Source organism: Dinoponera quadriceps, unplaced genomic scaffold (assembly GCF_001313825.1).
Source record: "Dinoponera quadriceps isolate SergipeBrazil2010 unplaced genomic scaffold, ASM131382v1 scaffold113, whole genome shotgun sequence".
NCBI classification, from domain to species: domain Eukaryota; kingdom Metazoa; phylum Arthropoda; class Insecta; order Hymenoptera; family Formicidae; genus Dinoponera; species Dinoponera quadriceps.
The window spans coordinates 3,005,106-3,021,107 of NW_014554899.1; the positions used below are offsets into that span (position 1 = coordinate 3,005,106).

The following is a 16,002-nucleotide window of genomic DNA, read 5'->3' on the forward strand; positions in this document are numbered from 1 at the left end:
TATATATATATATATATATATATATAAAATCATATATGTATATCGGGTAAGTTATTTTCTTTTCCTCTTTCTTTTAAATCGTAAGTAGTGCTTCTCTCTCTTGTGTCGCGAGTCTAAATAAATGTATCTGTTGTATACGTGTTCTCTCTCTGTGTGCAATGGTGTATAGAGTGCAAGGGGAAGGCACTTCCGCTGTTTTTAAGCCGACGTCACACCGAAAACACGGGACTGCGTTTTTAGTCTCTTCTACGTCATCGTCTCTCGTCTCGTCCCCGACGTTCATTCGTACACGCACGAGAGACGCTACTCTAATACACATACTTTTTTTAAAAGAATAACTCTCCTCTAGTAAAATATAACGAACATCCCTCTTATGGAAGTACGCGGTTAGTTAGCCTTGCGACAAAACAATCACAGTTCTAAGGAAACGCTTCTCTACGGTGCAACAACAACGGCGGTGACGACGCGCTGCTCCGGCGGAGCGGCGCGTCGCGCCGGAACGCGATTCCGGGCTCTCGGTGTGAATTTAAAAAAACCAGCCATCCTCCTCTCGATAATGTACGTATATAATTTGTAGACATCAAGTTTTGAGGAACCCTAAAATGTGTCGGTCCGTAATCTGTAATTCAGCTTGTCTTCATCGACTTTCACTAACTCTCACGAGGCCGAGAAGTCGGACCTTAATTGTAGAGCCTTGTCGCGAAGTCGAATACGGGACTTCATTGCGCACTTCATTCGCCGAGTGTCTCCGGCTCTTGTCCAAGGCCGTTTCAAGACTTTGTGCACGTGGATGACCGTGTGCACATCGTCACCCACTCGAGCCCTTTTCAGCGCCGACGACGTCACGTATGACGCCACGACGTGCGATCGCGACGTCTGATGGCGTCATAAGTACCGGTGTCGTGTGTGTGTGTATGTTGCATGTATATCTATGCAAATGTTAGATTGACGCCGTGCAAGGTCACCGAAAGGCCCGAGATCCTAGTGTACTCCGGTGCCCACGCTTATGCGAGAATGATGTGTGCGTGTGTACGTGTGTACGTCAGTGTAATACATTACATATTATCACAAAAGATCGTCCGCACGCGCGTTCGTCGTAAGGCTAGAAACAATTTCTTCTCCGGGGACGAGTGAGCTTCGCGCAAATTCTCCCGCTCGTGAGACACGAGAGCACGAAGTAGAATGCATTCGCCTTGAAGAGTTCTGTCGCTTGGCGTTCGTTATGGAAGACCGTGGTACACTCTCGAGGATTCTCGACTTCTAGAGCAACGGCGGCTCGTAATCTCATCTCCGGCTTGTGAGTGGCTCAAATGAGACTCGACTGTTCTTTGCGTTGTGGAATCAGTTCATGGATCACGATTAAAATGAGTCGTCGGAACGAACGTTCATGATACATCATTGGCTCAAATGAATAATGACTTCGCGAACTTCAGTCTTCAGGACTAGATGGACAGTAGGCCACGAGAAAAGTCTTTCGCAAGTGATCACTCCCCGGGAAAAATTTTTCACATATATGATTAAATATAATTATATATAATTACACATAATTGGATGTAATTATATACAAATGTATATAATTATATATATGAGAAATTTATGCCCAGGTTGTGAAACTGTTAAACGCGTTAAATACTTATCTATGTGCAAAGTCGGAGATTATAATGTGAACAACGGACAATTGGTTGAGTATTAACGAGCGAGAATGGATATCCATGAGAGAATTGCTTCGCGACCCGACCCTATCACGCGAGTTAAGAGCCGCCGGTCTCCAGAATCGGCAAAAACGACCTCGCTCTACAGTCTTGTGCGTAGGTGACACATTGTGACCCGTCGGAAGAAGTTGTTTCTAATATCGCGGAAGAACCGGAGGAATTGAGGAAATGCACACGCTCCGTCCGCTTCCCCTCGTCGCCGCTCTGCCGGAGCGCGACGACGTTGCTCACCGCCGGCGAAAGATGCGGTGTAACGCAATCCGAATAAATTTCCCGGTGATTGCAATTCCATCTCTCGAGTCGCGTCACGACGAGGGGATTAAAATTAGACCCGCGCGATTCGTAATGTACATTTTCAGCGGCGTGTATACCACGAACTTGGCGCCGAGTGGATTTTTGCCGAACGGCTCGCCGAAAGTAAATCTCGCTCTCTCGCGTGGTGTGCGCACGTACACACCCTGGTACGTGTATGTACGCGCCGGGATCCTCGGGAATACCTCATTCTGTTCTTCCGCGTTTTCGAGTACACAAATTCCTACCGTCGTACAATTCGTTCGCCCGGTTTTCCAGTCCGCGAAATTACGATACGACCGGCCGTTTCGTTTATTCTCCGCTATACGTGCCAGCGAGTGCTCTCGGTACATTGTACACGCCTATACATATATACATATATATATGTATATATGCATGTATATATATGTATAACTCTAATGCATGCGACAGACATGTCTCCTCTTTCCGGTTTCGTAACGTGTATAAAGAAAAGAATTATTTACAAACCACGCACGCGTATGTATGCATGCGGATGTTTAACTATGCATCCGGACTTAAACGAACTTTTTCAAATCACTGGCAGACACGTGAACGCGGATAAGCGGCAAGAAGAGAAAGAGAAATAGAAAAGTAGGTTGTAGCGCGCATTTCTTCGCATCCTCCCAAAAAGCACGCGAATCTCCCTCGGTGTAACGTCCCGCGTCCCGCGTCGCGCTTCCCGTTCTCTCTTTCTCTTCTCTCCGGCATATAATTAATAAAAATATACGCAGTGTCTATCATGTAACTCGTGTGAGTGTCTTAGGTGTAATGTTTGTGCGGTCGTGTACTATGATGCGCATGTGAACTCGTTTTTTTTCCTTCCACCTTCGAAGAGTGATCGACGAGACGCTTCTCCTTCCGTCTCACCGCCCCCGAAGTTAGACCGACCGTTTTTACTCTTTCTCTCATCCTCCTCCCTCTATCTCTCTCTCTCTCACTCTCGAGCTTCACGTAAATGCATCCGCGTGTTTCGCGGACACGCCGTTTCTTATTCTCATCTCTTGTGTTTCTTTCTCGTTTCCTCTGTTCCCTCTCTTTTCCTCGCTTTTTCGCACTTCTTTCATCCCTCTCTCTCTCTCTCTCTCTCTCTCTCGGTGAAATGCATAAGCTCGTAGGTCGCAATTGACGAAGTTCACACCGTGTGCAACAAACTCCCCCGAATTGAATCCGAGTCAGGATAGAAGAGTACGTTGTGTCCGAGCACGCTTAACGCTAAAGATAGTACACTAAATAAAACGAACGATTACATGCCTAGATCCTACGTGTATAACTATAGGACAACTAAGGACCCGCCGGAAATATCGCACTATTTCCGGTCGAGTTTATGCGCGTCGATGTGTGCAAGGTGTTTCTAGGAAATATACGTTACCACACGCACAGGTGTGGTGTACACTTAAATTAAACAATTAAAAGTACAAGTCAAATCAATAAAAATTTTCAAAACAACCTGTTCTCGGTAAACATTAACAAACATATTCGCGGCACGAGTCTCGTACAAATATTCACGGCACAACTCCGACATCGTTATCGGTACGATAACGAAGAAAACAGCTTTCTTTTTCTCTCAACAATATGCTAAGTAACGCTAAGGCGCGACTATTTTTATAGCCTCGTTAACGGAACATCCGCGATAAACGAGCGAATAAAATTTCGAATTTTTGCTAGTGTACATAAACAAGCGAAATAAGATCTCTAATAAAACGACTCGGCTACGGACGATAATCATTCTCGAGAACTCTGATCGCGAACATTAATTAACACTACGGACTTAAAGGCAAGTATCTCGCGCGTAACGTGACAATAGGCCGAGCGTCGATTTTTCGTCTTGCTTGTGGCGGACGTTACACGATAAAATTTGGACGAATGAGCTAATAACACAGAAATTGGTGTACTCCCGAAATAAAAAGGGCAAAATATTGCGGCGCCGAACGCGGGCGCGAATTGACTAATTCACCGTTTACCCTATCGTTAAAATAAGAAAAAGAGAGGAAAAAACAGGATAAAACAAAACAGAGTCACGCAACGACACATAACACTTTCGATAGTTCTCCACTGTAAACTAGGCGCTAAATAAATCGGCGAAGCTCGATCGACCTGATTGACGAAAAGTGCGTCGCAAAAGTCGCCCTTTTTTCTTTATCCTACGAGAACATTAAAATATATAAAATAAAGGACTATAGAAATCCATGTGGCTCCAACCACGCTCGATATCTCCGCAGGCTCTCTCGCCCTCTCTCTTTCTCTCTCTCTTCCTCTTTTTCTCTCTCGAACGCGGTTTTCGACCGGCAAGTCGTTCCAGATTCACTTCGACAGAAACAAGATCGGAACGGTAGTCACGTATCTTCCTTAGTCACTCGAACAAGCGGGCAATATGACGGGAAAGGATCCCGGTATCTCCTCGCGTTGCTCGTCGTCGCCGTTTCTCTTTCTCTCTTGTACGCTCAAAACGCTCCAAATGGAATCGGGTCAATAAGGCACTGTTCACCGACAATGTCTGACTAGAAAATGAATCTATTTTCGGAACTTGTTTTCATTCTCCTCCATTTTTTTTTTGTTGCCTTTTCTCTCATTTTCTCTTTTTTTTTTCCTTTATACCAGCATCTGCCACTTCTCGCCTCGCCGCAGTCGCTCAGTTAAACATTCTGTCCCTCTCGCGAACGGAGACCGATCTCTCGTTTTTTCTCTTTCTCTGTTATTTTTTTTCTTTTACTCTTTCTTCGGCACCGGCTATTTAATATCGGTGTCACGCACGTTTTCCACCGTCCCGCTGATGAATTAAACACGACTTTTTCTCCCGCGCAATATTAAATAGATTAAAGCTAAAACAATTGCAATTCGATTTACTTTTCTCTCTCGCTCTCTCAGACAGCCAAAGTTACACGTGCTCGCTCTACTCGTACCAGCGAAATATAAAAAAAGTGGGAATAAGAAGGTACGAAAAGAGGGCGTTTGTACCGAGGCCCGGTGTGCGCATAGCTTGCGATCCTTCCTGTCGGGAATGCCCGATACTCTACAATTAATTCCCACCTGATCACGCGAACGGATGTACGTCTCGCAGTCCACCCGGACGAATTTCCGGCTGAACGTATCGATCTCTCGAAGAAGCAAAATACACCAGACTGGTGATTACAGCCGCTATCTCTCACTCGCTAGACTGTCCTAAATAGCTAAATAACCCCGCGGATCGTTCGTGCATACGTACGCGTGTGTGTACGCGAAATTGACTGCTAATCGTAAAGATACTCTAGAATAATCTAAGAGGCGCCACTAACGACGCAGTCGTCGTCGGCGGAACTCTCGTTCTCGCGAGGGAGAGAAGAGAAGGCGGCGGCACTCTCGTGACGAGCCTTCCCGAGCCGGCGGCGTGCGAGGGGGTATTTACGAGGTCTTCATCTTTTTGTACGGCTGCATGATGACGCCGGAGCTCACGGGGATCGCCACCTGCGGCTGGGCCGCTATCGTCGCCGGATTGCCGATCTGCGGTATCTGCGGGACACCCGCGGCCGCAACGCCGGCCGGTACGCCGGCTACCCCGGGCAACACGGCGTACGGATTCTGGACGTAGGGTGTGGTCTGCACGGTCGCACCAGGCACGGTCGGTATCGACGCCTGGACGTAGGGATTCGGCAAGATCTGCTGTCTGATGAGGGAATAGGGATTGATAGGTGTCGCGGTGGGCGGCGGTCTCGAGTAGGCCAGGATGCCCGCGGACAACGGAGAGGTCAAGGCGCCCGGGATACCGGCCAGACCCGGGATGACCGGTCTGGGAGTGGCCGCGGTGGCCTGAAGACCGGCAGCCACCGCGGGATTCCCGGCGGCGGCCGCGGCGGCGGCGGCCGCGGGATTCACGAGGTTCTGCTTGTTCAGAGCGACGCCGGTGTAATTGAGCGCGGCGAGCTGGCTGATGCCGGCGTAAGACTGCGGCGCCTGCGACAGCTTGATGGCCTTGGCGTAGTTCTTCTGGGCGACCTCTTTAGCGAGAGCCGCGGGATCGAGAGCCGAGGCTGGTAAGCCGGACGCCATACCGAGGCTGTTGAGCATGTTCAGACTCGCCATGTTCGAGGCATTGTAGCTACCGACGGAGCTCATGTTCGTTATAGACGGCATATTCGCCATGGAGGCCATCGAGGCCATCGAGGCCATGTTCACCACGCCGGGCATCGAGGTCAAGCCGGCCATCGAGGTCAACGGACTCATCGCCGGCGGCACGCACGCAGCCGCCGACAGCGCCAGCTGGTTGATCTGTTGCTGCTGCTGATGTTGGTGTAGCTGCTGCTGCTGCAGCGACGACGACGGGCTCGGGTGTTTCAATTCGGGGGAGTTACGCGCGTTTTCGGCGTCGTGATTCTGTGCGGTCACCGGCTGCTTGTTATTGCCGTTATTATTGTTACTGTTATTGTCGGCGGTCGGAGGTGGCGGCGGCGGATTGTTGCAGGGATCCATCAGCACGCCATTGTTGGCGTCGGCGCAGTTATTGACTGTGGCGCCAGCGGCTCCCTGGGAGGAGGAGGACTGCACCACCATCGCGTGGTGGTTGCTTTGCACGTTCGGGGGTTGCACGACCGATTGGTTAGAGGTTTGGGTGGGTAGGGGTGGTGTTCCAGTGTACTCACATGACACAGGCACGAAGGGCTGCTGCAGCTGCATTAACTGCTGATAGGTCGTCGCGCCGGTAGGCTGATAGACCGGCACGCCGGACTTGTCGGCCGCCGGTCGTTTATACGGAACCATCCCTGGGAAGGTCTGGAAAAAGAAATTGCCAAGACATCGGCGATTAGAACGAGCGAGGACGCGAATCGCGTGGCGCGCGAGCGGAAGCTTCCTCTCGTGGTGAAAGCCTCGACTCCGCATCGGCCGGGGGACACGATATATTTGTTCTCTTTTGCGTGCTCCTCGCTTCTCCTCATCCAGCCGTGCAGGGGACGTCGTTTTCCACGAGGCGGTCGAAAGAAAAGCCTCCCTTTCGTCCGGCGATATCGAATTTGGCGTCACTCACGAGCCGTCGCGGCGATTCCTCCGCGGGAGGGTGCGAAGCAATCGCCGCTTTCGGCGAATTTAGATTGTCCGACTCGACATTCACATCTCCCTGTGATCGTGCGGATCTCCTCGACCGGGAGATCTCTCGTTCGCGCGATTATTAATCGCGAGTACGAATCAGCCGCGGAAGTGATACGCGATGAAACGCGACGCGAGTCGCAGCCGTATAAGTTATGAGATTCAGTGTGTTTAGGTTCTGCACTTACAAAGTTCTCGTAGTAGAACGACCCGACAGACTTCATGTCCATCTGCAACAAAGACAGGATCGGTTTCAACTAATTTCGAGGACGAGGCGTCTGTATAATTGGACTTTCGAGACGGGAAACGAGAGAGAGGGTCGTGTCTCAAAGAAACGAGGGGGTTAGACGGTGGCGCGGTGGAGAAGGGTGGTGGGGTTGTGGTAGTGTGTAAAAGTTGTGCCGATGACGCAGCTTGCGGCGACGTTCCCAAACGACGACGTTTCGTTGTTGGATAACTGTAAAATGTTACGTACGTATGTTCGTTCGTTCGTTCGTCCTTTCGTACGTTCGTTCGTTCGTTCTTTCTTTCTTTCTTTTGCACTTTTCCTCTGTTTCTACTACTGGGAGAGCGTGTCAGAAAGACCAGCCATTAGTTAGTATCGAGGACCGTGCGCGGCTCGATTAAAGAGAGACCGTCATACTGTCGTTAACAAACGATCAAAACACCGGATTGGAAGAAAAAGAAAAAAAAAAAAAAAGAAACTGCACTATCGCCTTCCTAATTGAAACTATCGCGCGAGAACGAAGGTATCAGGGCGTCGCGATGCAATTATAAATGCCAATGCTTAATGTTCGATCTGAAAGCTTTCCGTCCGTTTACGCGCGACAAGTACGAAACAAAAATGAGAGTCTTTCTTCCCTCTTCGCGAGCAAAACGGAGAGACTGACAGGTGAAGAGAAAGATATAGAGTAGAGAGCGGAAGAAGAGAGAGAGAGAAAGAGAGAGTGAGAGAAAGAGAGTAAAGAGATAGAAGAAAGAGATAGAGAGGTAAAGAAAAGAACAAGAGAGCGATCGCGGCAAGAGAGATATATATTGATAAAAGGCGCAAAATTGAGGGGGAGAGGCGGGCTCGGAGAACAAAAGGCTTCGCGATACCGACGAGATGCGAGAGAAAAAGAGAGAGATAGAGAGAGAGAGAGAGAGGGAGAGAGAGAGTTGCACAACACGAATTCACGAAAGCTGGTGGGCTTGCGGTGATATGTACGTGAGCGGGCACTTTGGTAAGTCGCCTGCGACAGACGCGTGCGCAACAAAGAGGGGGAAAGCCAAATCAAAGTCTCTATCGAGGTGTAACACGTTCGAGTTAGAAGCTGCTTAGACGAGATGCAGAAGCTCAGAAGCTGATAGTGAATGTGGCCGGGGTGAAACATATTGTCACAGCGGCACAGATACATACATATATGTATATGCGTGTTAACACGTGTTCCGCGGCTCGCTCACCGACGTAGGACACGGAGTCGTAACGACGCACGGACACCACGATCCTCGTAGTCGCGGCTTGCGCGAGCGCGAAATTCCCGACTTCAGCCGCGAACGACTCCTCCGTTCGCCTTTGATCGTGTGCGCGCTCGTGACTAACGGAGCAAATAAACGTAATTGCGAAACGTCGCCATTAAGCGTGTGCGCGAAAGCGAACAAGCGTCTCGCTGCGTTCTGATTAGTGAGAGAATTACTTGGGCGCGACCCCGAGGATTATCGCGCGACGGGCGACGCGTCTTTCCCTTCTTTCTTTTTTTTTTCTATCATTCATTTTTTCGCTACTTTTTCCTCTACCTTTTTTTTTTCTCACTTCGTCTCTCGACTCCGTCGTGACGTGCGTGACGAACGCTCCGTTCGCCCGTTCGAGGTTCTACGAAGGGATGCGTCGATACGTCGCCACGTACAAGCGGTACTTCCCGCACACATTTTCGGCCTTTCCGGTCACGTGTGAAAAATATATATTCCCGCGATGCGAAAAGTTCGGGCGCGTTCTCTCGTAAAGGAAACCGCGCGCAACAGCGAATATCCATTCTCTCGTTCCGTTGCTCCGATATTATCGCGCTCTCCAGAATTTCTGTTCTACCGTTACCGATACATTTCCGCGGAGCGCGCGCGCGAGAGAGAGTCCGCCCGTGTTCTTATGAATTTATACGAATCCCCTCCAGACGACTTTTTTTTCCTTCTCTTCGCGCGCGCATTGAAAAGTCCGTGCACTGAAAAATATCGGAAAGTTATGTGCGCGCGCTCTCTCTCTCATCGAGAGAAATCCTCCCCACCCTCCCTATTTGTACAGCGAAAATCCATTCTGCCGTGCTGATGCGCGAAGTTAGAAAGTTGCGGATCGCGCCTCGAGCCCGAACGAATCCGTCGATCGCGCTTTAGATCCTGATTGACAGTATGAGCGACGGAAGGACAAGAGAGAAAGAGCGAGATCCGTAATATATGTATACGTACATAAAGACAGAGGTAAAAGAAAGGGTAGTATATTAAGATTAAACGAAAACAAAAAAAGAAAAGAAAAAAGAGAACAGTAGCGAGTGTATGTAAGCGATCTACAGTGCTCTTTAGCGGATTCGACGTGACTCAAACGAAGACGGGCCGTCACGCGGACGGCGAATTCCGAGCTCCCGAAACGCGTCGCGGGCGATGAGGGTCCGGCTCGACGATCCTCCACGACAAACAAGACAAGACTGCCGAAAGTTCGATCATCGTCCAGAGCGTCGAGGGGATGACGTTACGCACCATCACCTCGGTAGTCGCTTAAGCACAACATGCATCATCGGCGCAAGCTCAGAATTTACACAGATCTAACGCTCCGTATTTTGTGTAGACGCGACGCGTTGCACCACCGCGGTTTCTCGCACCGCGAGCGAGCACCGCAGTGCGTGCCTTCTCTCAGCCAGACCTCTTTCTTGGTTTGTATTTTATTTTTTCTTTCTCTTTTGCTGCTACACTCTTTTTCGTTTCCTCGTGCGAGGATATCCCGACGTACGGAGATTAGAGTCAATGGGCTTTTCTCGCGTCGAACCGCGCGCGCACTTCTCTGTTCCCCCGCGTTAAATCCTCCGACGACCAACGAGTGATCCTCGGTCTCTCGAAAATCCGAAACTAAATCCGTATCCGAGACAAATTTCTCCACGGCGAAAATTCGACAGGACGTCACCGCCTGTCTTGTTCCGTTATGACGAAAGCAGAAAATGTGGAAATTTATTACTCGTAAACATTTTCTCCCTCTTAAACGCGTGTATCCTTTTCGTTTTCACACCTCTTTTCAAACCGTCCCCCGGCAGTGCGCGCGTGTTTCGAGATGTAAGCGCGACCTCGTCGGCCGAGGAATCGCCAAGGGATAAATATACGTTAAATCGTATACGACATCGTTAGCCACGCCTGAGGTGTGTGCACGTATGTTCGCGACTCTGATGGATCGTGCGCTTTGCGCGTCGCCTCGCGTGGTTTCCCTCCGCGAGCGGCGCGCGCCGAAATCGCGTGGCTAACGATCGGAGAAAAATAAACAAAAAAATTAAGTAGTAAGCGATCTATAAATACATTACGAGGCGTAAGCTCTGATACGAACAACATCGCAACGAACGACAGTGGGAAGCGAAAAAAACCAAGAGGAAAAAAAAAATTAGAAATACAGAGAAGACAATTTTGCCGGAACGGCGAATTGCTTGTTAATATAGTGACAGCAAAAAGATCGGTCAAGGGTATTCATTTTTTAGTTATGCCGACTAAATTTTATCCGCTGCAAAATCACATTTTCCGTACGACGAATCCTCTTCGCTGTCACTAGACTAACGAACAATTTGATGCTCCGGCAAAATATTTCTCTCCGTGCAGAGACTCTTGAATTTCTCACGCGATCGTTCCCGGATCAGAACCAGCGGCGGGTCGTGCGCGAGTCGATACGAGATACGAGGATGTCGCGTGTCCACCCTTCGGGTGGATCTTCGGGGAGCCGTTTCGGCCGCGAGAGACAATTCGCCACGGTGACGAAGCCACGCGTGGCGACTGTTGGTAATCACGGATTCGCCGATCGTGACGAGACATTACGCGCTCCAGTGTCAAGAGAGGGCTTCATCAATCGTGACGCCGTGTGTGACGCCACCTCGGTATCACAAAGGTTTCTATGGTGATGTCCCGCACGGGGCCAGTGCTGCGGCGTTACAGAGGTTTCGTTAATGACGCCGTATGCGCGGCGTCGCTCGTTTCGGTTACGATGACGTTACCGGTAGTCCAGGCACTTCAATCATGACGACGCGTATCACGACGGCCCGCTCGCCGAAGTGGTTAAACGGTATATCTCGTATCGTACACGCGGGCAACCTCCGTCTCTTTCCTGGCTGATAGAGAAACAGCGGGGTTCTTGTTAGAAATAATAAAACGAAAGACAGGAGCTATATATAGAGCTCTAAGCGCGCTCGGCAGTGTATTCACAATCGCAATAACTATACTCGTAACTTAAAGGTACGACTACTGGGTGGATCCTCCGGAAAGTGGCCCGTGGGCGCGTTCCGTCGCGGTCGGACGAATCTTTATCGCGCCGCGAAATCATAGGCGTCACTTATAACGCGAGAGCGGCGACGGCTCGGGTCGATTGCACTTACGACGAGAGAGCCGTACGCCGTTTCGCAGCTTTCCATTGAGAAAGTTCGGCCGGATCGAGCGCAAGTACGGGGCGGCGAGCCAGCCAGTTCGGAATTCTGCATGAGATTAGCGCGAGATTATACCGCAACCGTCGATGACTAGTTTCTTGCACTTTGCCTAACGACGTCGAAAATTTGCCAATAAACCGTTAAATCGACCCGGCGAATTCGACTAACCGTAAATTCCAGCCGATATCCCGCGCACCGTGGTATCACGCTGTTACATTATATCGCAAATATCGCGAATAATTCGTCCCCGGCGAATCTGCGCTCCGTTCGACCGAGAGAGCCGCGGAACAGCTTTTGTATCAAATACGGGAAACGCGCACGCGGAATCTTTCGGAAAATTATGATTACTCGCGCGACGGAACGAGACCTTTCTCGGATTAGTCGCGATAACGAGGCCACTTTTGCCGGGGTCCAACTACGAAAAAGGAAAAGTGTACTCCATGCATAAGCCGTGGTACCATTAGCAGATCATCATTGGAGTCGCGCATCCGCTTCTTGCCGAGCTCGATGCTCGCCATACCGGCGCTCTGAAGTCCTCCGGGCATCGCAGTTGCCGGCACTCCTGATACTCCGCCAGCCAACGCATCTATTCCCGTCACGTTCGTCGGCATTGTCGCCGTCTGCATTTTTTTCGTATATCGTGTGTCGTTTCGTGTGTAACATTTTTTTTCGTTATTTTATTTTTTTTTTCATTTTCACACGTTTGTTCGGTTTTTCCGATTCCACGTTTATTTTTTTTTTTTCGTCGTTCGTTTTCGTTTTCGTTCCGTGACGTTTTTACACCGTATATATGTAACGTAGATTTCGTTTTTACAGTTTTCCGTGCATCGCCGTGCGTCGACCACATCCGTTTCCGTTTTCGGCATTCCCCGAGACATCCCCCAGTCGAGACATTTCCGGTATTTTTTTTTTCGTGTGTTAGCATATTTATACATATTTTGTTGTATCGTTGCGGTGGTTGTGGTGGTGGCACATTTTTTTTTTGTATTTTGGCATATGCGTGCGGTGTGGTATCGGTCGATCGTGCATATTATTTATATTGGTTGTATTATATTTTTTTTTTACGTTGGTATAATTTTTCCGAGTTTCGGTTGGCAATATTTCGCAGGCGTTAATTGGCAGGTAGCGAAGCGCACGAAGGTATTGTCAGCAAGCATGTAGAAGCATCGTCAGGCGGAAGAGGGCAAGATAAAAATCAAAAAAAGAAAAACAGACCAGTTGAGGCTAAGGCAAGAAACGACAGTCGCGATATTTTTTTTGTTTTTAACATTTTTGATTACGTCAAGAAGAAAGAACACACTCTCGTGCGTGCGTGCGTGTGCATGTCGAGTGTGTATGCCTGTGTATGTGTGCGTGTGTGTGTGTGTGTGTTCACGTGCGTGCCCACGGTCGTATTCGATACGTATTCTTTTTAAGTAAAACCAATGGCCCGCTTTATCGCGCTTATCGAGCGATTTCGTCGTTCGTGACGTATCGGTACGCGAGAGCGTGCACGCACACACACACGCACGCGCGCGCACACGCACGTACGCATGAAATTTACGACTCACGATATGTATATATTATATATATATATATATATTTTTTCTTTTGCGTGAGCGCGCGCGATCGCGCGTAAGACGATACGCTGGGTATGAGTGCGCCGCTCGAGTTACTCGCACGTGCATCTCGAGTGACGTAATTCTTTCCCGTCTATCATGCGACCCGATCGTCCCACTGCGTGGCGGCTAACGCGTCCCCCGTTTACTTTTCTGCTCCCCGTTAATCGTCCCGATCTCTCGCGTCTTTCTTCACGCCTGTCGACGCGAGGCAGCACGTCGCGCGCCGATAATCAAGTCGGAAATAACGGAGAACGGAAATAGATGCAAACGCGCGGTGCTCGTGTAATTTCCGCGCGGTGGCAATATCTCGGGGCATGTACCTTCGCGCGATACGCGCCGAACAAGGTAGAAAAAGCACGCGAAGGACGGCGCGCGAGAACCCGTGCGAGTAGAACAGGAACGGCCTTGGTCGGACGCGCGATCGCTGAGCGGCTCGTCCGATAAACGCGGCGCTGCCGATAACGATGATGCGCCAAGAGCGGTCGCCGGCCGCGTTTGTTGTATCGAGGAAAATATTCCGAGAGACGTTTCCGTTGCAATACGTCGCGGTATCGCTTTTTAGCGTTCACCCGACGCGCGCGACGCCTCTCTCTCCGCATCCTTCTCGCGACCCGCTTGTGGAAAAGCAATTGCGATCGCGCACCGCGAATTATACACCGGCGAATCGAGAACTCGCCTGACGCACGCGACGCGTACGGTTTATAAGCAAATAACGCGCGGTTTTTATCGCGCTTTCGCTCGTTTCCGGTGCCGCGTTTATCGGCAATTCAACCGCGTTACTCCCTTGAAATGCACGTAGTAACGCGGTGACTCGCAGAAAAATAAGGTGTACCCTATGAGAGAGAGAGAGAGAGACACGAGTGTAAACACCACCGATCAATGGTCGAGATAATAATAATAATAATAATAATGATAACGATGAGACAATAAGAAGAATAATAATAATAATAACGGTATACAATGACGACGACGACAATAATAATAATAATAATAATAGCACGTTAAAGGTTAGGACCAACGGACCGTAGCTGGCGTCAGCGTCAATCTGCGAGCTAATTGGCGAGCTAGTTCATTATTTCATCGACGTTAAGGAGAATAGAGATACAGAATAGATAGAGAAGTGAGACACATCTACGTAGCGGAGCACGGTGTCTATAGTGGTGTGACTAAAAGAAAAGCGCATCTTGATTGACAGATATTGGAAAATCAAAATCTCGGACGTAGAGCGCGGGAGGGGGCACGTAGATAGCGCGCGCAGTAGTGGTAGTAGTAGTAGTACGAAAGAGAACCGGTCCCACTTCATCGTCCATCGACATCGGGCTTTCGGCTGGCGTTTCTGACCCCGGCAACACCTGCAATAATCGAGGCACTCTCTCGAGGTTCATTAGTTTTGCGTCTGCCTCTCGCAATCTGTATTTGCGTGGACATATTCATGTACAAGAGAAATATAGACATATCTGTATACATATACACACATTAATATGATGATGATGATGATTATTATCATTATTTTATTATCATTATATACGTAATATGACTCTTTGATTTCCCGCTCCACTCCTCTCTCGCTTTTGCGTTAGCGCCCGGGCCACTGTTCAATTCGCTCCTCCCTTTCGGCGGCTTGCGAAACGGAGAGGGCGATCGCGCGAGAGAGAGAAAGAGTGAGAGAGATGGAGAGTTTTAAGTACATATAGTGAAGGGAAATCGGGGAGAGAATTACACAGAGAAATGCGTGCAAGAGACTGAATGAGTGAAGCGAAAGAGGAGGGGGCGTCTCTCTTAGAACCGTACTTCTCGGGTTATTTTTGTTTCGGTCTTTACGATACCTGAAAAATTCATGTAAAAAAGACATTGATTTAGTTCGTTACTCTAATTTACACCATCTCTCGTGAACGTCCAAGTGTACGGTGTTCTCTTGGTCAATTCTCGAACTCGCTGTTGTCGTCGGCATCTTCTTGGAGGGACAGGGATGACAGTGTCGTGATCGTGTGTACGTGTCTTCTGTAAAATTTTGGGTCCATGTGTGTGTGCGTGTGTTCGTGTGTGTGTCGGTGTATGTGCATGCATGTGTATATATTTACATGTGCGACGATAATCTGGTTCTGTACAAAAAATCGAGGATATACGCGAGCCTGAGCGGCTCGCATACGTGTCGTATGGCGGTTTCAGTGACAGATTCTGCGCACTTGAACGTGCTTGGAAAACTTCGTGTCGTACACTTGATAAACATTCAGGTATGGCGGCGTACCAATTCCGAAGAGTGCATTACGTCGCGACGATGCGGCATTTCAGTATGGCCCTCGTTGGCGACATCGTTGGTACAGACGACGCACATCGGGGTTAATTGTGGAGCTCGTTACGGGGACCATCGCGACGCATTATTAAAACGATCGGGGTCGAAAGAGCTCCATCGGACGCTCCGCGCGGCCGATATTTGCGACGGCAAAATTTATTAATCTCGCGCGCGCGCGCCGAGAGTTTATCTCAACCAAGTATTCGGCAAGTAATATTCAATTTATCGGGTTTATGCGTGTGTTGCTCTTGTGATAACGCCACTGTTTTTCTCGTTCGGACCGCGTAATCAATTTCGTAATTCGGCGGGACGCGGCGCGCACACGCCGCGAAATTCCGTCGAATTTCAAGAGAAAGGGAAAGACTCCGTCGGGAATGTTCTCGAGGCGGCGT

General features: G+C 49.4%; 1 protein-coding gene across 9 annotated transcripts in view; it reads right to left on the minus strand.

Moving 5' to 3' along the window:
• Window positions 1-42: 42 nt before the first annotated feature.
• Window positions 43-16,002, minus strand: part of LOC106742511 — a 435,221-nt gene continuing 419,261 nt past the window's right edge. For 6 of the 9 annotated variants that reach the window (XM_014615502.1, XM_014615496.1, XM_014615497.1 and 3 more), the window contains 3 exons: window positions 12,175-12,336; window positions 7,268-7,309; window positions 43-6,767 (listed from right to left, as the gene is read on the minus strand). In XM_014615502.1, coding sequence (XP_014470988.1) covers window positions 5,403-6,767; window positions 7,268-7,309; window positions 12,175-12,336 — 1,569 coding nt within the window. In that variant the 3' untranslated portion in view covers window positions 43-5,402. The remainder of the gene's footprint in view (window positions 6,768-7,267; window positions 7,310-12,174; window positions 12,337-16,002) is intronic. The other 3 variants (XM_014615505.1, XM_014615504.1, XM_014615499.1) reach the window with 1 other exon arrangement.